At 38.4% G+C, this 24,861-nt stretch overlaps 4 protein-coding genes and 1 pseudogene across 7 annotated transcripts; 3 read left to right on the top strand and 2 right to left on the bottom strand.

Moving 5' to 3' along the window:
- The first annotated feature begins 87 nt into the window (after nucleotides 1–87).
- On the top strand, nucleotides 88–3,195 carry LOC103343434 (uncharacterized). The gene is made up of 3 exons (XM_008247088.3): nucleotides 88–649; nucleotides 1,017–1,295; nucleotides 1,828–3,195. The coding sequence occupies exons 1-3, from the start codon at nucleotides 458–460 to the stop codon at nucleotides 2,941–2,943; spliced, it is 1,587 nt and encodes a 528-aa protein (XP_008245310.2). The 5' UTR covers nucleotides 88–457; the 3' UTR covers nucleotides 2,944–3,195.
- A 5,611-nt stretch (nucleotides 3,196–8,806) lies between these two features.
- Nucleotides 8,807–12,811, top strand: TAR2 (tryptophan aminotransferase related 2). 2 transcript variants are annotated; one of them, XM_008241084.3, is made up of 5 exons: nucleotides 8,807–9,489; nucleotides 10,744–11,047; nucleotides 11,665–11,945; nucleotides 12,036–12,340; nucleotides 12,450–12,811. In XM_008241084.3, the coding sequence occupies exons 1-5, from the start codon at nucleotides 9,254–9,256 to the stop codon at nucleotides 12,635–12,637; spliced, it is 1,314 nt and encodes a 437-aa protein (XP_008239306.2). In that variant the 5' UTR covers nucleotides 8,807–9,253; the 3' UTR covers nucleotides 12,638–12,811. The 2 variants fall into 2 exon arrangements, with proteins under 2 accessions (XP_008239306.2, XP_088898184.1); XM_089042058.1 differs by having other exon boundaries at nucleotides 9,350–9,489; nucleotides 9,892–11,047.
- Nucleotides 12,812–15,030: 2,219 nt separating this feature from the next.
- Nucleotides 15,031–17,274, top strand: LOC103337917 (uncharacterized; annotated as a pseudogene). 2 transcript variants are annotated; one of them, XR_016121926.1, is made up of 2 exons: nucleotides 15,031–16,051; nucleotides 17,054–17,274. The product of XR_016121926.1 is annotated as an uncharacterized LOC103337917, transcript variant X2 (transcript). The 2 variants fall into 2 exon arrangements; XR_016121925.1 differs by having other exon boundaries at nucleotides 15,042–16,051; nucleotides 17,043–17,274.
- Nucleotides 17,275–17,401: 127 nt separating this feature from the next.
- On the bottom strand, nucleotides 17,402–20,672 carry LOC103337918 (AP-1 complex subunit mu-2-like). Its single transcript, XM_008241087.3, has 11 exons — nucleotides 20,379–20,672; nucleotides 20,044–20,190; nucleotides 19,846–19,908; nucleotides 19,582–19,758; nucleotides 19,394–19,497; nucleotides 18,884–18,991; nucleotides 18,697–18,793; nucleotides 18,452–18,549; nucleotides 18,160–18,301; nucleotides 17,952–18,074; nucleotides 17,402–17,856 (listed from the first exon to the last, which is right to left on the bottom strand). The coding sequence occupies exons 1-11, from the start codon at nucleotides 20,505–20,507 to the stop codon at nucleotides 17,758–17,760; spliced, it is 1,287 nt and encodes a 428-aa protein (XP_008239309.1). The 5' UTR covers nucleotides 20,508–20,672; the 3' UTR covers nucleotides 17,402–17,757.
- Nucleotides 20,673–21,202: 530 nt separating this feature from the next.
- LOC103338161 (lysM domain receptor-like kinase 3) lies at nucleotides 21,203–24,135 on the bottom strand. The gene is given in 11 exon segments (XM_089041494.1): nucleotides 21,203–21,518; nucleotides 21,612–21,710; nucleotides 21,793–21,855; nucleotides 21,857–21,932; nucleotides 22,062–22,159; nucleotides 22,258–22,409; nucleotides 22,522–22,627; nucleotides 22,717–22,806; nucleotides 22,914–23,047; nucleotides 23,158–23,355; nucleotides 23,454–24,135. Coding segments are annotated over 11 exon segments (1,866 nt in total). The 3' UTR covers nucleotides 21,203–21,350.
- Nucleotides 24,136–24,861: the final 726 nt, after the last annotated feature.

Below are 24,861 nucleotides of genomic sequence, written 5' to 3'. Positions count from 1 at the left end.
TAAGTTAACAACTAATTAAAGCATGCACGTGGGGTGAGACCACAATGAAAAATTGTGTCAAATTCTTCGTCTCCCCAAGTGCACCCAGGTTGTATGAGATAATATTGAGGCAACCCCCTATAATATTCTCTCTTCTTTCCCCCTACCTAGAAGAGAATGGCAAAAATAATAATTAATTAAGCATTATATTTTTCCTTGTTGGGCTTCAAACGTGCATTTCCAATCTCATTTCCTTGATGAGCTTTTCATTGTTCCAGCCTACATCTTTTGGGCCTGCTAACCCTTAAAAAAAAACAGGAGAGGATATTATCAATCAAGAACTGGACATGATCAAGCAACCTCTGGGCTCTTCTTTAACAGTTCCGCCGGGCCAAACACAGCACAATCTGTTTCTGTTTGGAATCTCAGAAAATATGAGCGAAAGTGCAGGAAAGGGGCAAAGGAAACTCCGAGCGCCATGACGTCGTCGGAGTTCATGGATAAGCAGATCATGGAACTTTCTCGGTCCCACTCCGACGATTTATCTCAACTTTCTTACCCTCGTGACCTCCGAGACGATGAGGACAAGGACGACGACTCAGTTTCCAGCTTTCACTTCCGCCCCACGCGACATGTCGTCTCGCAGCAGTCACGCGTTTCCACTTTCGAGGTATGCGTTTCAAGCTTCAACTAAATTTTCGAATTGATGGATTATTTATCTAAAGTTTGAATCTTTCTGTGTTTAGTAGAATAGAATTTGGGCACTAACTGGAATTGGTATAATGGTAGCATCAAAAGTTTCTGATGAGTTTTGTTTTAACTCTTCTTAGTTCATGTCTATGTGGGTGTGCATAGAGATGCTTAAGTTTTTTTTTCCCTTTATTTATTGTTAAATGAAATTGAATTAAGTTTGATGGTATAAGTGAGGAAGATAGAGAACTCAATCTACTGAATATCGGCTGGGGTGTACTGTGTTGATTCCTGCTCATGATTGTTGTAGATTTTCAAGTGATTGCTTCTGTTATTTTGACTCACAGAATTGCAGTTCTATGGACCACATTGACCTTGCAAATCCGGGTCGCAAGTATGCCGGGGCTTTTGATGACTCGGCATTGATCTCGGTGATTGGTCAGAAGATGAGCCATCATTTTGACAATATGCTGCATGCGGTGGAGGGTCTCAGTGCGCGACTTTCCCAACTGGAGACTCGCTTACGCCGACTAGAGAACTCAGTTGACGACTTGAAGGATTCTACTGAAATTAACCATGGCAGGAATGATGGGAAACTTAGACAACTTGAGAATATTCTAAGAGAGGTATTGTAAACCATACATTTCTCGTTTAACCAGTCAATTAGGTTGCATTATTGTAAGTGCTAAACTTAGAGGATGGATAATTTTGATTGTACAAATTAGGTGCTAGAGGCAGATAAGTTGATAGAAAATTTGTTGGCTCGAAGCTCATATTTAACAGGTTTATAGTCAAATAGGCTTTTCTCAGGAATTTATCTGATTTGATTTTGCATGCCATAACTTCCACTAGTTAACACAATAACATTCACAATATTGTAAGTGACCATGATCATCTTTGCTGAGCGCCAAAGTTGAACCTAGTGTCTAACTAGTCTTCTGATTTTTAATTTGAGCAATGTCCCTATTGAACTATGAGAGAAATGTTGAAGATGTCCTGTTAGCACAATGTGTTAAATAATACAATCATGTTGAAGCAGGTGAAAACTAGGTTTAGCGTTAAAAAAAAACACACAAGTAATAGTGGTGTACAGGAGATTCTGCGATTCCTGCCAGCAGCTTCTTGATATGGTTCATGTTGTTTGTAAATAAACTGCAGGTCGAAGGTGGTATGCAGGACTTGAAAGATAAACAAGAGATATCAGAGGCTAAGCTGCAGCTTGCAACTCTTCAAATGTTAAAGGGTCACCAGCAATTGGAAAACCAAAGGAGCAATGTACAAACAATTTCAACTCAGGGAGTATTGTCATCTGCCCCTCAACAAAGCCACCAACCACATTCAACTCCTGTTGCTGGTCTACAACTTTCTTCTTTTCCTCCTAATGTTCCCCCAATCCAACCTCATCAGAATTTGCCACCAGCACCTGCAGCACAAGTTCATACCCACTCACCTCAGAATCAAATCCCTTCTGTTCAACAGACAGATTCTAACTACTCGCCACCTGTGTTGAATCCACAACCCGCACCTCAGATATACTATATGCCTCAAGTTCAGCAGTCACTACCACCACCCATAGCACCATATCAATATTATCCACCAGCACCACATCTTTCACCAACCTCACAATTACAACGGCTACCTCAATTGCACCCGCCTCTCAATGCAGTTGATCCACGAGCCCAGTCTTCATTGGTTCATAATCCTGGAGAAACCCCCTACATGTTATCACAAAGATATCCTCCAAGCATGCACAAATCCCCTAATGCAACTGGCATGACTCTCCCAACCCAACAACAGTACATGGGTTCTTTCCAGTATACGCATGATCAATCCACAAGAAATCATTGTTCAGATTTATCTGCTGGGCATATGCAACCAGTTCAACATTCAACTCTTGATGATTTTTATTCCCATGAAGGATCTCCATCTCACAACAGCGGTTCAAAAACGAAACACTCACAAATCTTGCCAGCCTCTTTAGACCGTTCTGGTGGAAGCAGCATTTCGAGACTGCCAACTGCCCAGGTGTTGCCATATGCAATACCTATGGCCTCAAGTATGGATAAGGAGTCAAGTTCTGGTGCGACTGGAAACAGAATACCAATTGATAATGTCGTTGATGAGGTTGTAACAATGGGATTCCGAAGGGACATAGTCAGAGCAACAGTGAAGAAAATGACTGAGAATGGGCAATCAGTGGACATTAATGTTGTGCTGGATAAGCTGATGAACAATGGAGAAGTTGAACCCCAAAGTGGTGGATTTGGCCGGTAATATGCTGATGTTGTTGATATGATTTATGAAGTATATTTAATTATATGTTTTTATTTTAGTTGTTCTTTTTCTTTTTTACTCTGTTGTTTTGCAATGTGCTTCTAGATCTGGATCAATGTATAATTATCTCCCTGTCTTTGCTTTCCTTTTCTTTATTTATTGATGTAAATAGTGTGTAAATATAAAGCGACTGGTGACTTGAAATTTGTTGTGTGTTTCATGTGAATGTAAATTACTAGCTTTCACCAAACAGATCTATACTTGTTTAAATTTTATATGCCCTTGAACGAAATATTATAAGACAGGGTAGTTGCCAACTGGCCATATCTAGATGTTATTTATAAGGCAAAAAGTTACTTTTGGTTTATGTAGTTTGTCATTTTTACCACTTTGGTCTATGTTGTTTCAATTTTGTCAATTTTGTCTATGTAGTTTCAATTTGAAGCAATTCAATGACAATTTTCAATTTCTGTCAAATTTTTTTAACTTTCTGTTTGTTGTGGAGGGGTAATTTGGTAAAAAACTTAAAAATTCATTCATTTTAAAAATAATAATCTTAAAATTGAAAGAAAAAAAAAAGCTCTCTCTCTCTCACATCTAGACTTGGTTGGGATGGATCTGTTGGTTGCGGCAGTCAAAGAACTTGGCGACAAAGACTATGGCGTGGCCTTGACGAAGGCGGTGGTGTGGCCTTGGCAATCTAGTGTGGGGTTCGTCGGATCTGGAGAGAGGGAGGTTGGTTAGGGCTGGGGCTAGGGGCGGTGCGCGGGTGAAAGGGTGGGGTTGGGTTTTATATTTTCTGGGCGAAGGGGTGGGGCTAGGCGAGAGCGGAAGGTGGAGGTCATTTATGTCGAGGCTGGGGCTGGGGTTTGGCTGTCTCTCTGTGAATCTCCTCTCTCTTTCTCTGTATTTGTATGTACCTGTCACTCTCTATCTCAGTCTATGAACTCGCAACAAGGGATTTGGTCGGCAAAGCTATGAACTCGCGAAAGAGGAGGCATGGGTGCCTTGATAAAAAATTTGGAAGCGAGATGAGGGAATTTTCCCTTTTGTTTGGTCGGAGAAGAAAGTTTATGGAAGGTGGACGATGGCTCGGTGGTGGTCGGTGGACGATAGTTTGTGGGGATGGCTGGTTTTTTTATTTTTAAAATTATTTTTAAAGAGAATAATAATTTGTGGACTGAATTGCCCCTCTATAACTAACAGAAGTTGAAACAAAAGATGACAGAAATTGATGATTATGCATGAATTACTTTAAATTGAAACGATAGGGACCAAATTAATAAAAATAGCAAACTACAGGTACAAAAGTGACTTTTTGCCTATTTATAATAATTGGTTTTTCTAAGGACACTCGGTGTTTGAATTTTCTATCCTGGGCTTAGATGCAGCTTGGGGACAAAACTGATGGACCTCAACTGGGAAGGAACACTTTGAAGCGTTGAAACAAGTGACAGCTTCAGCTTTTTTACATCACAGAGCTGTGCAGACTTTAGGGGCGTGGTGGTTTGCAGGTGACAGATATGCGCAGCCCTCCCTTAAACTTTACTTTTGAGTTTTGGCCATCGGTTTTTGCAGTTTGCTGCTATGAGATAAAGGGTAACGACTCAACTGGTTTAACATATGCAATGTTCTTTTTTCTTTTCGACCGAAATGATTACGACTTTTTAGTGTCAATGCTCTTCTAGTTCTTTTTTTAGTGTCAAATTGGTCTCACAAAAGAGAAAGTTGAAGGACCATTTGTGTGGAAAAATTAGTTAGAAGACCAAAATGAAACTCGGACATAAATTCAAGGACCATTTTTATGTATATTTTCTGTCTTTAAGAAGGACCATCCTCCTTAATGAGTGCAGCTTTGAGAATGGAGAGGTTTTGATTGCTAGATGGACCACTTTTGGTAGGGGCAGAAAGTGACCAGACTTGAATTGCATCAGGCTGAGAGGGCTGCTGAGCCATCAATCACAGCATGTGAACTAGGAGAGGAGAGGAGAGGAGAGGAGGGAGGGTTTTGTTTCCAATCTTTCATTCATTGCTTTGGGTGGAGATTAGATTACCATGACTGAGCTCTCAGTAACATTAACATTATGGTCCAGGGTTTCAAGGTCCCCAAGTCTTCCTATTTATTAATTCATTATTCTCATTGCTGATTTTGTGGACCCTACAAATAATAAGCAGAGGTGAGAGAGAGAGAGAGAGAGAGAGAGGTCCAGCCCTTTTGTGCTCTAGGGGTATATCTGTCTCATCTCTTTCATCTCTATTTCATCCACTCTGTCCAAAACCAACATATAACATTTGTTTGATCTAACCTTCTACAACCAGCCTTGTAACCAAATCCTTCGTCGGCCAAAGTGGTAAGGATGTCACTTCATTTGAGTGCTATTTCAACTGAGAGACACCCACGAAAGCTTAGCTTTCTTAAACTTTGTTAATGCAAGTGGTGCCGTGCCATGCCATGCCAGTGCCTGAGTGGGAGACCTTAAACACTAATAATAGTGTGCGCATGTGCTCACAGTACTTTACTAAGACGACATCGTATTCCTGGGCAATCATGTCCCCAGTGGGTTAGGTCTTGTGCATGCCGTTCAAGTTCATTGGTTTCCTAAAAGCATTCACAATGGGCTCTCTAAACCATCTTCTTAGACAAATTTTAGGGAGGAATCATAAAAATACAAATTCAACCACGCTCCCTATTTACATCCTAAAATAAGGAGTCCTCTAGGAGCTCCTAAATCTGAGGAGAGAGAAAGGACTCCTAGTGATTCCCTATAATTTAATGTTGTTTTATTTTATGAGTATTTCAAACCTTTATTTAATGCTAACTATTTTTTATTTTATTTTTTAATAGAGATGGACCAATCAAAAAAGAGTTATAACATTCATGACTCTCCATATGGAGTATGGTTGGAGTTGAAATTTTTTAGAGAGCTCATAAAATAGTTTTCTTATATTTTTAGCTAAATTTTAGCTAAGGAATAGAGAGCATCATAGTGGATGCTCTAACAATTTTGTAACCGTCTATTTTTCCCATGTAATCATTAAGACTTTAATTCACTATACTACTTCATAAAGTTTAACTTTTAGAGCCATAAGGAAATCTCTTTTTTTTTTCTTTTTTTTTCAATTTATGAATTTTCTAAAATGACATGTTTATTTACCTGAAAATGACATGAATGTCACATTCCATATGATTTTAGTGTTTATTTTTACTGTGGAAATTAAATTTATGTTAGGACCACTCTATCACAATCAATATATCATCCCAAAATTACCCTTAATTATTACTTTGTAATAATACCATTGCCAGGTCAAGCAATTTTCAGGCGACATCGTGCCATTTTCTAGCAAAATTTTGTTCGTGATAAGCTTCTTTTTTTTTTTTTTTTGGCTTCTTCTAAGCTATTTTCTTCAAGTGAGTTCATGTCATTTCCTTATTGAGTTTCTTTTGCCATAATAATCATGATTCATGTGTGACGCCATTGCGCAAAGTTTGGTCAACGAACTTTCAGGTGAGTTTGTGTCATTTTTTTCTTCTTTTTTTTTTTTCAGTTTGGTATTATTTTTCTTCTAAGCATGTTTATCCAATCTTTCTTCTTATAAGCTTGTTTATGCTTTTTCCTTCAATCTATTTTTCAGATGAGTTTGTGTTATTTTCTTGCAAACTTTTGTTAGTTTGGTACTATTCTTCTTTCTTCTTTAAGCTTGTTTATGCATTTTTCTTCCAATCTATTTTTCAGATGATGTTTGTGTCAATTTCTTGCAAACTTTGTCAGTTTGGTACTATTCTTCTTACGAGCTTGTTTATGCATTTTTCTCCTAATCTATTTTCAGGTGGGTTTGTGTATTGTTTAGTTTTTCTTAGTCAATTGTCTGCCATCATAACTTCCAATTTCTATTGCAACGTCATATTCCATGAAATCTGACACAAACAAATATTTAATAATTTAACAAGATTGTCTGATTGCAATTCGTGTTCATTTTGAATTTGAGTAGTAAGCATGTCATCAGGTTTTGCAGATACTTTTGACGCACAAACAAACATCTAAAACTAAAAATCAGTTATGATTGATTACCAAACAAAAAAAAAAGAGAGGCCAAATACATTATATTATTTATATAATTTGGATGTAGAGACAAAAAGAAAACAGTTAGGATTTGCTATAGTCCTTTGTAGATAATGTCGTGACCAAACTTAAAACCGTTAACGCTAATGACTGCATTATATTGTTGTCGTTTATAAATTAGGTATAGATAAATAAACGGTTAAAAATCGTTGTTAGCCGCCACACAAATGCATCATCATTGACGAACAATAATTTTTTGTTAGATTTAGAATACATCAACGATTAGAAAAACATAATACGACCGAACAAACATCTATAAATCGGTTATGATTTACTACCCAAAAAAAAGGCCAAATACATTATGTTGTAATTTTTATTTATATAATTTGGTTGTTGACAAAAGGAAAATCGGTAGGATTTGCTATAGTCCGTTATAGATAATGTCGTGATCAAACTTGAATACAACTTTTAACGTTAAGAATTGCGTTATATTGTTGTCGTTTATAAATTTCTTAACCATCGTGCATATACATCATCAATGACGAATAATATTTTTTTGTTAGATTTAGAATACATCAATGATTAGAAAACATAATATGATCGAACAAACATCTATAAAATCAGTTATGATTCATTACAAAAAAGGCCAAATACATTAAATTGTAATTTTTATTTATATAATTTGGTCGTAGACAAAGAGAAAACTCTTATGATTTGCTATAGTCCGTTATAGATAATGTCGTGACCAAACCTGAATATAACCGTTAATGCTAAAGATTGCGTTATATTGTTGTCGTTTATAAATTAAGTATAGACAAATAAATGGTTAAAAATCGTTATTAGCCGACACATATACATCATAAATGATGAAAAATAATTTTTTTGTTAGATTTTAGAATACATCAATGATTAGAAAACATAATACGACCATAAGATAACTTTTTCTTTTCATGTTTCGTAAAAAACGTTGGACATGTGCATAGAAAATTATCTTTATAGTATAAATTTTGGGAATACAATAATGCTTTAGTAAGGGTATGCTATATAATATACTAATAAAACAGTCTTAACAGATAACTAATCATAGTTTATGCGATCTGTTCATTGAGACATAGAGCTACCAAGTTTTAATTAGAGCCTAAACTTTTTTTAAAATGAAACAACAAAAACAAGATCAATAGATACAAACACAACACCCCATTTAAGAAGATAAAACCTAACCAAGAAAAAACAAGAAGAAAAAGAAGCACGCAAACAGAAAGTTTCACTTTCAAATGGAGATTAGCCAAAAACCCAAATGGACAAAAGTGTGACCAAATTTCCTCTGTCTCTGAGTGGTCACCATCTCTTCCTCCTCTCGTTCCCAGTCCAAATCAAAACTCCAAATTGTTTACAACTCAAAAACACCATTTTTATTAACTAAAATAGATTCAAAAGCATCAAATTTAAAAACAAATAAATAAAAATAGGAAATAGAAAACAGGGCCAAAAGGCAAACGGAAGACGGAGACAGAGCATGTAGTAATCCGTGCATCTATATACCTGCCATATATTTAAATATACTACTCTTATTAGGTTTTTATTCTTTTCGAGATCTAGCGTCGGAAAGCCGCGATTTTCTTGGAAAATCGTATTGGGATTTTTTAGTTTCCTGAGAAAATCTCCGGGCGGAAGTATTTTCAAGCGTGCTTCATACCCTCCCTTTGCATTTTAACACTTACCCACTTCATCAATTTTACTTCATTTTCACTTTGGCGTTCCTCTCAATCCCAAAACAGAGCTTTGGAATTTCATGAAAGTTAGGAACAGAGCTCTAGAAACCCCGGGAATCTGAGAGTTCTCAGAGTCCTTCCAAACCTTCAAAACCGTCTCATTTATTTTTCTCTGCCAACCAACAGTTTCAAAGCTTTTTGTCAGGATTGAATTTATCCGTTTCAGTCAATTTGAACCGTAAGCCTGACAATCCGGGATTGTATGCGTTAAACTCCCCTCTTTACCGTCCATCTGTCACATGAACTTTGTTTTCATCTTCTGGGTTCTGCTATAAAACCGGCCTCGGGTGTTTGAGTTCCTCACATTCACTCACTGAAGCAAGCACTAAGCACACTTGAGCTCACTCTCTTCTCTTCAGCACTCTGTTTTCAATACTCTCTTCTCTTCAGCGCTCTGTTTTCTCTTCAGCACTCCGTTTTCAATACTCTGTTTCCTTTTCGTTCTTGTTTTCAAACCAAGAAAAAGGAGAGAAAAGAATGGTCAACTTTCTGAGCATTTTCACAATGAGAAACTTGTTTTTTCTGTCTCTGGCTCTTAATCTGAGCTTGATTATGAGGGTTTTTTATGAGGGCGAGAAGCATGGCCCTCATGAGTTATCTGCGCGGAAGGCTGACAGTGGGCTTGAGAAGGCAGCTCACGCAACTCAGAGGACCCTTGTGTCATTGTCTTCTTCTGGTCAAGATGACGGGGAGAAACTCATCAACCTCGACCAGTAAGTGTGCAAAGACTTGTTCTTTTCTTTTGGTCCTTTTCTATTATAATCATCTAACACCTCAACTGAGATTGCTTCAACCTTCACTAACCTCCATTGAGTTGTCAGATTTCAGGCTGTTTATTTGGGTTAAAATGTTGAGCCATTAAGATTTTCTTTGAGCGCATTCCAAGTTTTGGTCAAAGTGAATAGTTCAAAGTCGGGGGTAAAATTGTCCTTTTATAAATGCAAAAAAATAAAAGCATGGCGTGGGGAAGTGTCAGGCCATTAGTGATGGCATATCAAATCTAAAGTGTCAGAAACCTACTTGACGTCAGGATATTTGCAAAAAAACCTCAAACAGAAGTGTTTTTTTTTTTTTCTTCACTAAAATATTTCTTGCTTTTCTTTCTGCATTTTCAGCTTAATTTGTTCACTGTTTACTGTGCTGGCTATGGCGGTAGCTACTAGCTAGGACATAGAAAGGCAGGCCCCAGGGTAGAGGAAGCCATCTTGATTTGGTTGAGATTTTCCATGGTGCATGTTAGAGTTGGGCAACCTTTTGTACTTGATGTCTGGTTTTTTGTTTGGTTCCTGTTCTCCAGCAACTGAGTCTAACGTGCACCGTGGGTGGTGCTATTTGACATTTGACCAACATCATTATGTCACACATATTTGTGGACCTCAAACTGCTGAAAAGAAAATTATATTAAATTAAATTAGATTTACAGTAAAGTTGCTAAAGTTGAAGACCCCTATGTGCATGTTTTTTTCTTCTTTTTTGGCTTTGGGGAAGTGTAAAAAGACTGAAGTGCGCCGTGGGTTGCCCCAGATCTTTTAACCTTTTGGCCGTCCAAGTTGTAAATTAGCTTTTTATGGCCTTTTTTTATTCAGAGTCCCATACTGAGATTGTCTGGATCTACCACTCTTGTGGGGTCCTCTAAAGATTTAACCCATCTCACATTCTTAGGTTTGTTTCTACCAATTGACACATACTCAGGACTGATCTGATGTTAGATATGCATCCATCTAATCATTGATCTGTTGATGGATGGGGTCCCACCCCATTTTCTTCCTTCTCCATACCTACCTCCATGGCTCCATGCATTTTAGAATCTCCTTGCTGTGACAGTTTTCATTTTTTTTCGTTTCACCTTCACTTTTTTCTCAGAATTGCTTTAGTTTTTTTCTTACCCTTTTGAAAGCTTTCAAAGAATCATATGTCTTCTTTCGACCATGTGTTTAACATGTAACTTGTTTTTTTTTTTAATGCAGTGGAGACCCAACTATGTATGAAAGTTACTGGCAGCAGATGGGTGAAAAGACCACAGTTGTGATCCCTGGATGGCAGTCAATGAGCTATTTCTCAGATGTGAAAAACCCTTGCTGGTTTTTGGAGCCAGAGTTTGCCAAGCAGGTTGTGAGGCTGCACAATCTGGTGGGCAATGCTGTCACAGAAGGTCGTCAAATTGTGGTTGGCACAGGCTCATCTCAGCTCTTCTTAGCTGCCCTCTATGCTCTGGCTCCAAAAGATGCATCTGAGCCCATAAGTGTGATTTCTGCAGCCCCATTCTACTCCGTGAGTAAAAATTTGTGTTTGATTCTGTTTGAAAGTTTGATTTGTTTATTTGTTGAAGAATGTCACTAATGTACTTGTTACTTTCCGGCAAATCCTAGCAAAGTCAAATGCATCACTGTTTTTATTATTATTATAATTAACTTTTTTTAATGTGATCACTTTGCATGGTGGACTTGCTTTTTGTTAATGGCGCCCACTTCAATTAAAAAATTTGCTTTCCATAAGTAAGATATTTGTGTGGAACAGTATCCTTTTCCCCCAGAAGAACAAGGGTAAAATCATTTAATAATATGTCATTTAATTCGCCTGCCTTGACTCTGAAACTTGATGTTGGAATCTCAATTATTTTTTTCTCCTTAATTTTCACTTCCTCTTTTGCCCCCCTCCCTGTTCATGCATGTGCCCTAATTGGACCAGAAAAATTTATATGGAACGGGAATATGATTGTTTTTCTATTCCGATCAATTATGGAATGTTATCTGAAAAAGTTATTACGTGTGACATAACAGATGAAATAAGTAAAAAATGCATTGAATTTTTATTTGCTGCTAGCTTTGTAAACTTTTCTGAGACACATTGATTAACAGTGGGTTTTTGTTTTGATGATCTCTCTGCAGTCTTACCCCTCTATGACTGACTACCTCAAGTCGGGCTTGTACAAATGGGCAGGGGATGCCCGGAGCTTCGACAAAGAGGGGCCGTACATAGAGCTAGTGACCTCCCCCAACAACCCTGATGGATTTGTCAGGCACTCCATGGTCAACCGAAGTGGAGGTATATTGGTTCATGACTTGGCCTACTACTGGCCACAATATACCCCCATTTCGTCGGCAGCTGACCATGATCTGACTCTGTTCACCGTCTCGAAAGCCACCGGGCATGCCGGGACACGCATTGGGTAAGCTCTCCTAGCTTTGATCATTTCTTTTACATGTTCTGGTCTTTTGTTTTGAGCACTCATTTGATACTTTCTCCTTCCGTGTTGCAGCTGGGCTCTTGTCAAAGATCCAGAAGTTGCCAAAAAGATGATCAAGTTCATAGAGCTCAGCACCATAGGCGTGTCCCGGGATTCGCAGCTCCGAGCAGCTAGGATTTTGGAGGTGATCATCAACTCCTCCCAAAACCCTGGCAGGCCGGAGTCCGGTGAATCTTTCTTTAAGATCAGCCATCACCTCATGGCAGAGAGGTGGCAGCTTCTTAGAGAGGCGGTGAACAGGGGCAGATTTTTTAGTCTGCCTGACTTCCAGCAAGGGTTCTGCCAGTTCCTCAACCAGGTCTCTCAGCCTCAACCTGGTAAGCAAAAATTCACCGAACCATTAATTAAGAGTTGCCATTTATATAACTATCTATGTAACGCATATGAAGCAGTTGAAATTGACATTGCTGTTTACCTCTGTTGCAGCTTTCGCATGGCTCAAATGTGAAGACGAAAGCGTGGAAGATTGCGAAAGCTTACTGAGAGATCATAAGATTTTAACCCGAGGAGGAAGGAGCTTTGGAGTTGGTCCAAAGTACATCCGCGTGAGCATGTTGGATCGGGACCATAACTTCAACTTGTTTTTGAAGCGACTGGCTTCGATCCAGACATGACACAGCGGATCGATCCTTCCTTCTCGGGTTAAATCTTAGGGCCTGAGCTGGCTGTGGACCTGCAGCTGAGGAAGGAGAGGGAGTGTCATGTTAGTGGTTCATATGTAGGAGTAGAATGGAAAGTAGTGTAGTTTGTATTCATCTTCTTTATATGATACAAATTTTTCAATGAAATTTACGAGACTCCAAATCCAACCATCCCACTTTCTTTCTCACTGCACAATGAAAACTCACGAGGATGTGCTTATTTCTCTAGCAAACTAAAGAGACCAACTTGCATTTTAGCAATAAAAAAACAGCAAAGAAGGAAATAAATGTTCACCTTGCGTCCAATGGAGGAGGTCACAGCTCCTTACATGCTCTGCAATGGCAGAGCATTCCCCTTGCCCCGATTTCTCCCATGCCACACATTTCTACAACCGAATAAGTTCCTTCGGCCGACTCTCCCAAGTTTTCCTTTCTCTTTTTGTTTTCCCCTCCCTCTCTTTCCCCTCATCTTCCTCCCACTAAAACCCCAGAACTGACTCTCAAGTGCTGAAGCGGTAACCATGCCCAGAGGAAGAAATATGATCAGTATACGAGTTACTTCATGTATTTGAACATGAGGCTAGAGAGGTATTTATGGAAAACTTGGCCCATAGAAACAATGGTGGAATCAAAGTTTGTTCAACTAAAGACAAATCCTTCCCTGGTTTTTATGTGAAATTGCGGAAATTGTTGATGCATAGACAAATCGATGGTCAGTTATATCTGAATCACGGAGATGGCATAATAAATTTAGAAAAATTGAAAGCTAATCGAAACGGCTTTGCAACGTGTATTTCTTTTCATGACATTTCATGTGACCGAATATTTCAACCTAATTTAAAATAAAAATTAAATATAAAATTATGGTGAAATTAAAGTCGAGGAATACAACCGATGAGAATATTAAAATTTGTTGAACTAAAGAAGAATCATTCCGTAATTTTATGTAAATGTATCAAGAAAATGCATATATTAATTATTATTTATATATAAAAAAAAAAAAAAAGATAATTGAACGGTATATGACACAGGTCTTATGATTTCATGGAATTTTATCCCAGATTCAAACTTATAAATATATTTTTGAAAACAAAAAACAATAGTAAGAAACTTCGAGGGTAAAGTTTGATCATAAATAAAACGTATAACATGGTTAAAGTGTAGCCAAGAAACCGATGAGAAGTTAAAATTGGGCACCAAAATTCGATGGTCGAATCAAAAGTTTGTTCAACTACAGACAAATGGTTCAATGGTTTTTATGTGGAGTTGTAGAAACCACATATGTATAGATAATTCATTCATCGGTTACACATGAAATGATGGAAAGTATACGTTACATAAATTGAAAGCTAATCAAAACGACTAATGAAACGTGTATTTCTTTTCATGCAATGCGACTGAATATTCTAGATAATTTAAGAAATGGATAAATAGATAATAATAATAATAAAATTAAAGTTGAGCGATAAAACCAATAAGGAGACTGAAATTTGTTAAAGAAGGAAATATCCTTTCCTAATTTTATGAAAATATACCAAGAAAATGCATGTATTAATTACAAATTTGAAAGATAATTGAACGGTATATGACACAATTGTTATGGTTTTACGGAATTTATGCCACTAAAACTTATAAATAATTTTTTTTAAAGGAAAAACAATAGTAAGAAACTTGGATGATAAAGTTATATCATAAAACGTGTATAACATAGTTAAAGTTTGACGAAGATGAGAAGTTAAAGTAGAGCGACAAATTTGATGGTCAAATCAAAATTTGTTCAAATACAGACAAATCGTTCACCAGTCTTCATTTGAAATTGCAGAAATCACATATGTATAGACAATTCGTTTATAAGTTACACTTGAGATTACGGATATCACAAAGTAAAAGTTAATTTATAGAAATTAGCTAATCATAACAGCTTATGAAACGTATGTGACTTCGCGGGACTTAATCTAGATAATTTCAAAGAGTGATAAATAGACTAGCAACTTGTTAAAGATCCAAAAGTAGATTAGCAAAAGAAAAACCGGACTTGTTTATATACCATTTTAGTCATAAAACTCATGTAGAAAAACGGCATTTCACTTGTCTCACGTTATATCTACAATGAAGTAAGTCTTTTAAATTGAAAACGGAAAAAAAGAAGAAGTTATAATTCAACCAAAGTAAGTAAATATACACGAAATAAAATAATTCCTAATTGGATTAAAACTTTCCTTAAGTTTATAAATCCAGCGAAGCTCAATTGAATTGAATCCCCCAATCATCCACGTCATACTATAAGAAGCCCACAAACCGTCATCAAGCCCAAATCATTCTCGAGCCCAATATAATCTATGCACATCTATTTAGTTTTAGTTTTTTTTTTTTTTTAAAAATTTTTATGTGAAAAAATAGAACCGGGTTTAGACAATCCCGAATTTGATTTGCGTCAATCCAAAACCCTAGGGTTTTCAATCGTCTCTTCTTCAGTGTCCAAAAACCCCCAAGCCTTAGGCGCGGAGGACTGCGGAGCCCATCACAATGTCGATGTCGAAGAGCTCCAAGATGCTGCAATTCATAAACTACCGAATGCGAGTGACGATCCAAGACGGTCGGCAGCTCGTCGGCAAGTTCATGGCCTTCGATCGCCACATGAACCTCGTCCTCGGCGACTGCGAGGAGTTTCGCAAGCTCCCGCCATTGAAGGGCAAGAAGAGCAACGAGGAACGCGACGACCGTCGAACCCTAGGCCTCGTCCTCCTCCGCGGCGAAGAGGTGATCTCCATGACCGTCGAGGGCCCGCCTCCTCAGGAAGAGTCACGTGCCAAGGCTGCCAGCGCCGCCGCTTTGGCTGGCCCCGGTTTGGGCCGGGCCGCCGGTCGAGGTATCCCCACTGCTCCATTGGCCCAGGCACAGCCCGGACTCTCCGGTCCGGTTCGCGGCGTGGGTGGGCCCGCCCCTGGCATGATGCAGCCGCAGATTTCACGCCCTCCTGTCCCGAACCTCTCTGCGCCGCCTATGTCGTACCCGGCGGCTCCGGTGATTCGTCCGCCTGGGCAGATGCCTGGATATCCCGGTCAGGGCCCACCGCAGATGGCCCGGGGTCCACCGCCTGGTGTGCCGCCTCCGCAGTTTCCGAGGCCTGGTGGCCCACCTCCGCAATTCCAGGGCCCACCTCAGATGCAGTTTGGGCAGAGGCCGATGGGTCCTCCGCCGCCTGGGCAGATGATGAGGGGCCCACCTCCTCCGCCTCGACCCGGCATGCCTGGTCCACCACCGCATCGTCCTGGGATGCCGCCTCCACCTGGTGGTCAAGTTCCTGTGTTTGGACCCCCTCGTCCTGGAATGCCACCTCCACCCAACCCTCAGAACCAGCAACAAAATCAGCAGCAGCAGTGATTGGTATGTTTTTCTTTACCTTATTTGTTTGAGTAAATTCTGAATGCTTTGCCTTGTCATATGTTTGCGGCAATGGTGCTTATAATTCAATGGTGTTTTGCCATTTCTCTTATTGAAATGGAATCTGTATATCCTTGGTTTTGTTGGAGATCTCTTCCTCTACAACCCCAATCATTAAAACTTAAAATTTGAAACCAAAAGCTCATTGTAGATATGCAGGAAGGTATCTTGTGCATCCAAACTTCCTTCTTTACCATGTTTCTGACATTTTTGAGTGAAACTGGTAGATTTTACTGTTTTTCAATGTTCAGAGAGTTGACACAGATGGCGCTTTTAGCAAGAACTATATCATAAAGGGTTGACAAGTTAACAATATCTGAACTTCAATTTGTTTGGTTTACTGAAAAAATTATCCTATCTGAGTTCAGTGTTAGACGAGCAGTTCTATATTTAGTTTAAGGCTGGTTGATAAGTGATGTTTCTGAGGTTTTTGATTGAAATATTTGGACTAACTTTTTCGGTAGGACTAATCATATTTAGGGTATGCCTTTTAGTCTTCCGTGTGTCACAAGCTTCCCATAGGCAACCTTATGAATTCTTTCTATGATGAAACTGTACAATTCCAAAATGATGTCATTATTGAATTGAGTTGTATCAGTCATTCAAACACAACAATTTTGGGATTCACTTAATTAGTCATTTAATCTTTGGGTTCTTGGAAAATTCTTGTCATTTAATTAGTCATTTGCCTGTTTAGCTCTACAGTTTTGCCTGATTTTATTTCTCAATCCAGTTGGAAAAATTGATTGACATATGCTTGTATTACCATCGACCGTGTTGTAAGATATCTCGCTGTTTCTAGTATCCACTTTAAAGAATTTAAGAAGTCATCACTTCCATTCACCAAATTACACCTTTTCTTGTTGCATTTTGATTGGTCATTCTCTTCTTCCTTGGAAGCTAACCTAATATTTTTCTTTCTTGTTTTGAGCAGGCATGTTACAGGGTGTGTTCTAAATGTTTTCTGAGGGCTGGTGGCTTGCATCGAGTATCAGTTTTCTGAACAGGTTTGAGCCTGTGCGAGATTTCCTCTTGTACCTTGGGAGTTCTGTAGCTGTTACTGTTATGATGTGCTAAAGCATTGACCTGGATATTTGTACAATCTGACTATTACAATTCTATCAATTCGGTTTTGTCAATTACAAATTTGCTATTGAAATTTGAAACGCAGACTCTCTCTCTCTCCCTCACAACTTAAAACTTGGCTCATAAACTACGATGTATGCTTCTGCGACGGTGAAATTTCAGCAAATGCATATCCAACAGTACTAGTCATACAAAGATGCATACAGCTTCACACGAAAGCAAATAAAAGATTTTCATTTATAATTAGAAAAGTGTTTATCATGTATAATTCAAGCATGACAACAATAAAGTACTGAGCCATACACTTGGTATTCACCATTACCTATAACCTACTTTCACAAACCAAGTTTGGGTTTGGGTCTGAAATAAAATACGCTGCTGTTGATCATAACCAAAAAGAAAAAGTATAACACACACAAAATTGATTGAATAAACTTGTGTGGCAGCCATTGCAAAAGATCACCGGAGACAGTTTACTCGTAATGGCAGCAGTATAGAAAGAAAATTCCCCGAGCATGTATTCTATTTACTTGATTGAAAGCTGCAAGACATGTGAGTTGCCTTTACATTAGTCTCAGTTCATATTCGCCCGCCATTGTTATGTATCTCACCCATGGAAGAGCCTGGTATCCACTTTTCTCAATGATTTTTAGGTATCGGACCTACAAAATCCAAATACCAGATAGCCAGATTAGTTTGAAGTTGAACCAATCACAGCATCAGCCCAATTGAGAAAATAATGATGCATGTAGCGTACCTGAATCCCTGAGACGGTGAAATACGGGATTTCAAACTTCACACGAATAGGAGCTTTTCTTTCAGGAACTGCTTCTTCAGAAGTTATACTAGGAAGCCTAAACTCAGCCCTCAACATGTACTCCTGTGCAATTTAATACAAGGTCAAAAATATCTTTGCGAGTCTTTGCAATTGATAATATACTTAATGGCAAGAGAAAGCTTCCTACCTTATTACCAGGAAAAGATTTAATTTTCCAGACTAAAGCATCACTCTCTGGAGCATATGCAGCAGATCCCATTGATGTCCGGACATTAGGATTTGTAGCATCGGCAGGCACAGGCAAATGAATTTCGACATTTGTAGCCGTGCTGTACCAAGTAACCGGAGCTTACAGTAAGAAATTCTGATAATGGAAATTGAGTGAAAAGTTGTAAACTGTTGCAGTAAGCAACTGTTGCAAGCTATAGAAATCATTCAACTGACTTTTTACAATACAGAACATGTATCACTGCTATTACCTGCGCTCCTTATACTGGCTCCTTGCTTTTACTGTGATTTCAATACGACTTCTAGAATGCTTTTCAACTTGTGCTTCCACCCAGATAAGAGGCTTTACCTGAAACCATTGAGAAGACAAATTTAAATGCGAATCAAGGTTGGAGCTCACTTATGCTTCCATTGGTTACCAAAGAATAAACAAAACAAGAATATATAAACATGGGTGACATAAGTAACTATTTAGAGTGCATAAAACAAAATGAACCTGAGTACTGAGTCTGTATGTCATCAGATCAAATGCTCCATCAGGGGGTATGAAGGATATAGTTCGGTCATTCTCGAATCGAGCCAAACGTACACACCTACAGGGTGGGGAAAAATTAAAGTAAATCAAAAGGGTTATTAGCATATGAAGCAGCATAGATTTGAATTAGCTATATAAGGCAACATACTGATGGAACTTGATATCATCCAGATCGATGGCTTTCCCTTTCGTTGTTCGACCTTGCGCCTCCAGCAGCACTCGATCATTCAGTCCAAGTTTACACTCAGGCATACCACTACAACAAATGAAGCAAGTTTACCAGGCCAGTGTCTAACATGAAGTTACTCATATCAATAAAAGAGTAAACTTCAAACCATCCAAGGATGAAATCCAATTATATTTACAAATTTTAGGATACTCTTAATTTATATTCATTTTCCTAGCTCAAGTTAACATCACTAAAGCCTTATAATCAGGTGGGATGTTGGTTGATCAGTGTCACTGTCAGGTGACTAACTCAGAGATGAACGTGCTAATAATCATGCCGGAGTTGAATTTTCAAAATCCTAATCATTAACCATAGGGTTGGCCAAACAAATTTTAATTTGGCATGTAGTTTGCCTTCGTAGCAAATGCAGTTGCTACTTTCTAGATTTTTTTGCCATAATACTAAACTGAAGAAGAAGAAGTTATGCACCTCAAATACGTTCTCATCTTTAGGGCCCCCACAACATCTGACCGTATTATTTGTCCATTGCTGTTGACAAGTATATTGACACTTTCCACCACATCCAAAAAGACCTGATATAAAATGAACAGAGTCAATGATGGTTCACACGTAATTTAATTCATCCAAGATTAAACATGAAGAGAGGATCAACCTACTTCATTCTTCTTGTATCGTATCCCTTCGCTGCGCCAAGACACTGCATTTGTGACAGCCATGGGAGGACGCTGTGTCACCTCCATCCTGTAGGCATCAGTCTTGATGAACTCACTGAGAATCTTTGCTTCAGTGAATTGCGGAAAACCAAAGTCCATAATTTCATCAAGTAACTCGTACTGCCGAAATCACAAAGCATTGTCAGTTCAACCCCATCAAAACTTGGTTTCTAGTTCTATCTACAAAAGACCTTACAAGTCAATTACCACTACGACAAAGTTGTCCCTTAGTGATTCCTCTTCTAGCTCTTCAAAATAGTGCTTAAATACCTGAACACATAAACAAAACGCATTGAAATGTATGAAAACCTCACATGGGTAACAACGGATGGTGAATGGCAATGCCATTATGCCATTTAAGACAAATACAAGTGAAAAAAATGGCCAGAGTTGAAGAGTTCGTACATCAATTACACGATGCAGAAAGAGCAGCAAGCTAGCAGCATTGCAGTTCTGCCTCGAGGCAATCATCAAGTAGACATTGTTGTGCTGTATGAACATGTAGCTGACTCCATTGTCGTAAACCACTGGATCTTGGGAGTAAGGATCGACCTGAAGAAGAATATCAAAATTCCCACAAATGCAAAGCTTAAATTTTACCCAGAAATTTCCAAACTTGATCGTTCTAATTGAGAAATTGATGCAAGCTTCATGGTGATCAAAGCTGAATGTATATATTATCACATACTTTACGGTCTTCCTGTTGAGGCTGGCAAGCAAAAATGAGAAAGAAAGATTACCTCTTTTTCAATGAACTTGGTGAAGAAGCGCTCGGCCTGAGCAGCAGAGACATCGCCACGGTAGTCGCGCCAAATCAACACTCGCCCTTTGATGTCTAACAAAAAGAGCGCCGAGGCGGCGCCGGCCATTGGGATTGAAGATCGATAGTTTTGGATCCGACCCAGCAGTCACCTCCCCACAAAGATCAAACCTTTTTCTCGCTCTGCTTTTGAATTCTATGTCATACTTTTATATCTTAAAACCATATGAAATGGGCAAAAATGTTCAGGCAAATTTGAGCTGTTTTTGATGAATAGGAGGTGAAATTGCTTTTGTCCTGGTGGAGGCAAGTGTCGCCAAATAATGGGTTGCTAAACTTGCCCAGTAAATATTTTAGATTTCAGTCTTGTTAAACGACCACGTTTAGAGCCCAATAAAACTTGGGTTGGTTTCTCTTGCCCAATTTGGCATTTTATGAGCTCCTTTAGTGGGCTTATATAGAACTTGTGAAATTCTACGTATTTTTTGTTTTTGGCCTTTTATTTTTATGTTTATAAGAAGAAGTAACACCATCATAAAATAAATAAATAAACCATGACAACTACAATATACAAAAAGCCTGTGATGTGAAAAAAAACCTAGGGTTTCTTTTATAAAAGGTTGTGCTATAATATGTCTTCTTTTTAAAATTATAATTATAGTGGTTTGGAGTAATTGCTTTCCTAAGTAAGGTTTTAGGTTCGAGTCCTAGCATTCGTATTGTGTGTGTGAGTTTAGTATATTATCACTCCTTTCAATAGATGTTAGCATTTGAGTGGGTGGCAATAACACACCACTCTAACAAAAATTCTTTGTGCTTGTTGGCGCATATACATTTCTCGTTTTTGGACCAAAAAAATATGATAATTGCATACATCAGTACAAAGATACTGGGGATGTTGAACATAAGGGATTTTCACACATCTTGTTTGTTCAATTTTTTTTCTTCTTTTTTATCTTCCACTCATAATTAACCCACTGAAGACTTGGCTCTTCCCTCCAAGTGATGATTCCCATTCTATTGAGCACACCAATATTTGGGAGAGCGTTTGGACAATGTCTCTCATCTCTGGCCTATCTACTGGATCTTCACTCACACACCGCCTTGCTATTTCTGCCATCTGCCAAGTGCTTCAAATAATTATTAACCACATATCATAATAATAATAATATACATAATGCTATGCCAAAACTAAAATTTGAGTTGAACAAACCTTGTACGCTTCTTCGATAGGGTAGCTTCCTTTCATGTTACCATCTACTCTAGCTTCCAATGCAGCTTCTGGATCTTTTTCTTGGAACACCGCGCATAGCTGCATAACAATTCAGAGAGAAAATGTTGCTAACTTGCAAGTTGCAACATAGGTTTGTTATTTAATTGAGAATTGGACTTACAACTGAACTGAGTGACTTCATTCTTTTCGGTTCTCTGTTTTCACGAACAATCGCACGCTGACCCTGTTATTAGCTCTGCTACCACCACTCCGAATGCATAAACATCAGTTTTCGATGTCATTTGTAGCTCACGAACAGATCTTGCAGAAGAAAGCAAAGAGTAGTGGATTGTGGTAAGTTCATAAGCTTAATCAAAACTAATCCGACTTTTATGTTGTTTGACAAGTACTCAAGAAAACTAATAATGCAATGCATAATGTTTTACTTACTCTGGAGGAATGTAACCAGGTGTTCCAACCACTCGTGTCGCTACCATATCTTCTTCCCTTGACCGTTCTACTAACCTTGCTAGGCCAAAATCTGCAACCTGTGTGTGTAAACAGCAATCTCCTAAGAAATATGAATGGTTTATTTGATTGACCACAGCAAAAATGCAAAATACGCATTGCAATTGTGAAAGTGTACCTTTGCTCTGAGTCCTTGATCAAGTAGAATGTTACTGGTTTTTATATCCCGGTGCACATAGCGCGCCTTCATGTGGTCATGAATGTATTCAATTCCTCTTGCTGTATCCAGTGCTATTTGTGCTCTTGCTGTCCATGAAAGAGGTTGGTTTCCTGCAGGTAACCACTAGTGTTTGAGAACCTAAAAGAAAAACAAACAAATCCAATTGTCTAAATGTTCAAAATAAAGAGGGATGTGGTATCCATGGTATGAGGAGGTACGTACCTTTCAGCAATGGGTCATGAAGATGGTCATTGAGGGAGCCATTATGTAGAAACTCATAAACCAAACATAGATGGTCACTTCCACTAGCATATCCCAGCAGCTCCACCTGAGAAGAAGAGTTGGTCACATACTTTTTCTTTTTATAAGATTTGGTCATTGAGAGTGATCCATTCTTGTAAACTTTTTTCTTCTTACCACATTGTTGTGATGTATCTTGCATAAAACCTTGAGCTCAGCAAAGAACTCCTTTGTTCTGCTAGATCTCATCTTCTTAATTGCAACTTCCTGCTTTTCAAAGAAGGCATCCATGGTTCTAGATTAAATTAAATATAAACATTTTTGGTTATTTTATTGACTTAAAAAAAATGAAAGGATGGTTTTGCGTATGATACCAGTTCTCCTAATATTCCCAAGTAAACGCTGCCATATCCACCCTCCCCAATCTTCCTGGTTTCATCAAAGTTACTTGTAGCCATCTCAATTTGCTCCATGCTATATATAACTGGTCTTTCATTCTCAAAAGTTTCTGCATCAAGCAGATTTGCATCACATTTCTGAGACGGTAAGGATTTCTAGAAACTGATATAAGTGAGCGCATTGAAATGGTTTAACATCAAAGTTGAGATTTTATCTGACCTTCCATTTGCCTTTTGAAGAACTGTTGCTTCAGTGAGAAACCTTTCTTGGCACTTGGGTTTACAACAGATTTTTGATCTTCTTCTCTGTTCTTTCCTTTTCTGTATCTGATGAGAAGGAATATTATGAATGTGGCCACAAATAGAAAACCAACAGCTGACACTATGGCCATAACTGTAGGCAAACTGAGTCTCTTTCCTGGTTTGAACAAGAAAATTTGGTTAGATTTATACTGCTTCAACTTCAGAAAATTTGCATTAATGATTGAATTGCAAATAGTACAATAAAATCACTACCTTGCCTTTTTGGTTGAAGTCCATTCAGCTCCATTGGCACAAACAAAACCCAACCAACATCTATAAAATTTGGGGTTTGAGTGAAGTTTATGTTCAGATTCTGAATTTCACTCTCACATGCAGATAGAAGTTGTTCAATTCCTATCAAAGTGTCATGGTCTTGAACAGTGTATGTCACAACCTCCCGTGAAGATTTCTCTACACACCCACAAACAAGGTGCATAGTTGTCATATTGCCAACCCCAGCAAATGGCTCCTCCTCTGCTCCAACTATCATTGCCTGCCCACTGTAAAACTCACTAACAACATTCTCAAGGGTGTCTCCTTGTTTAACTAGGTAACTGGTGTCATAGAGGTAAGTTTTGGTGCCTTTGATGTCTTTGCAAGTGCAAGGCACAGATACAAGATAGTCTTGTTGGTGTTGGGTGCCATGAACTATAGGCTTGATGCTGGATGAATTGACAGAGTAAAAAGTGGCTATTTCCTCTATTTGATGGCCTTTTGAGATGTGATATAGGTAGGAATTGCAGCTCTGGATTTGATCAGAATCAGAGCAAGCAAAAGGGTACAGACGATTTGAGCTTATACCAACACTGTCTGAGAGAACATGAGTGGAGGAGATAGTGTTGAAGAGAACCAAGAAGAGGAGATGGTATAATTGGTTTAAACAAGCCATTTCCATGGTGAAATGATGATCATTTGGCATAGGAAATAAGATGGGCAAGAATGGCTTCTGCTTTTGGCATTATATGTTTGTCAGTTTTGCTTTTGAAAAAAATTGAAAAACAGAAATCATAGTGTTGTTGGATTTTTGTAATTGGGGCAAGAGAGGTCAAGATTATAATAACATTATGGATCCAAGTGTGTTGTTTGAGGATTGGCAATGTCTTATTGTCTGTTCGATATGTACATGTAGCTAAATTTTATTCACAAAAACATAAGAGAGAGATGAAATCTGCAAGTAGTTGAAGAGTGAGAAAGTCTGAACACATGAGACTAGTATAATCCGTTTTTAAAAACGGAAGGGTCATTATTCTTTGTGCTTTGTTTAATCCGTCTGAAAAGAACAAAACTGGCTGGTCCTTGATGGAGTTTCATTGGCGGATCATGTGCTGGCTCTCTTATGATTGTGGTCATCCATTCTCTTTCATTTTCTCTCCTTGTTTAGCCACAAATTTCTTAATTTTGTGAGGGGTTGATGTCGAAACCTGATGATGAAGACTGAGGCTGCCTCTGTTCGTGTTGTGTTTCTTAACCTCAACTATGAGTTACAAGGTCTTTATCTAAAATTCCCCTTATGAATGTAATCTTAAGTAGGGGGGAAATTGAAGGAAGACCTCAAATGCATCTTTAAATGCTCTTAATCAGTTGAGCTACAAAATACTAAAATTTGTGTGAATTTTTGGAA

Source organism: Prunus mume, linkage group LG7, assembly GCF_029339155.1.
Source record: "Prunus mume cultivar Tortuosa linkage group LG7, ASM2933915v1, whole genome shotgun sequence".
NCBI classification, from domain to species: domain Eukaryota; kingdom Viridiplantae; phylum Streptophyta; class Magnoliopsida; order Rosales; family Rosaceae; genus Prunus; species Prunus mume.
This window is presented reverse-complemented; position numbering and strand designations above follow the sequence as displayed.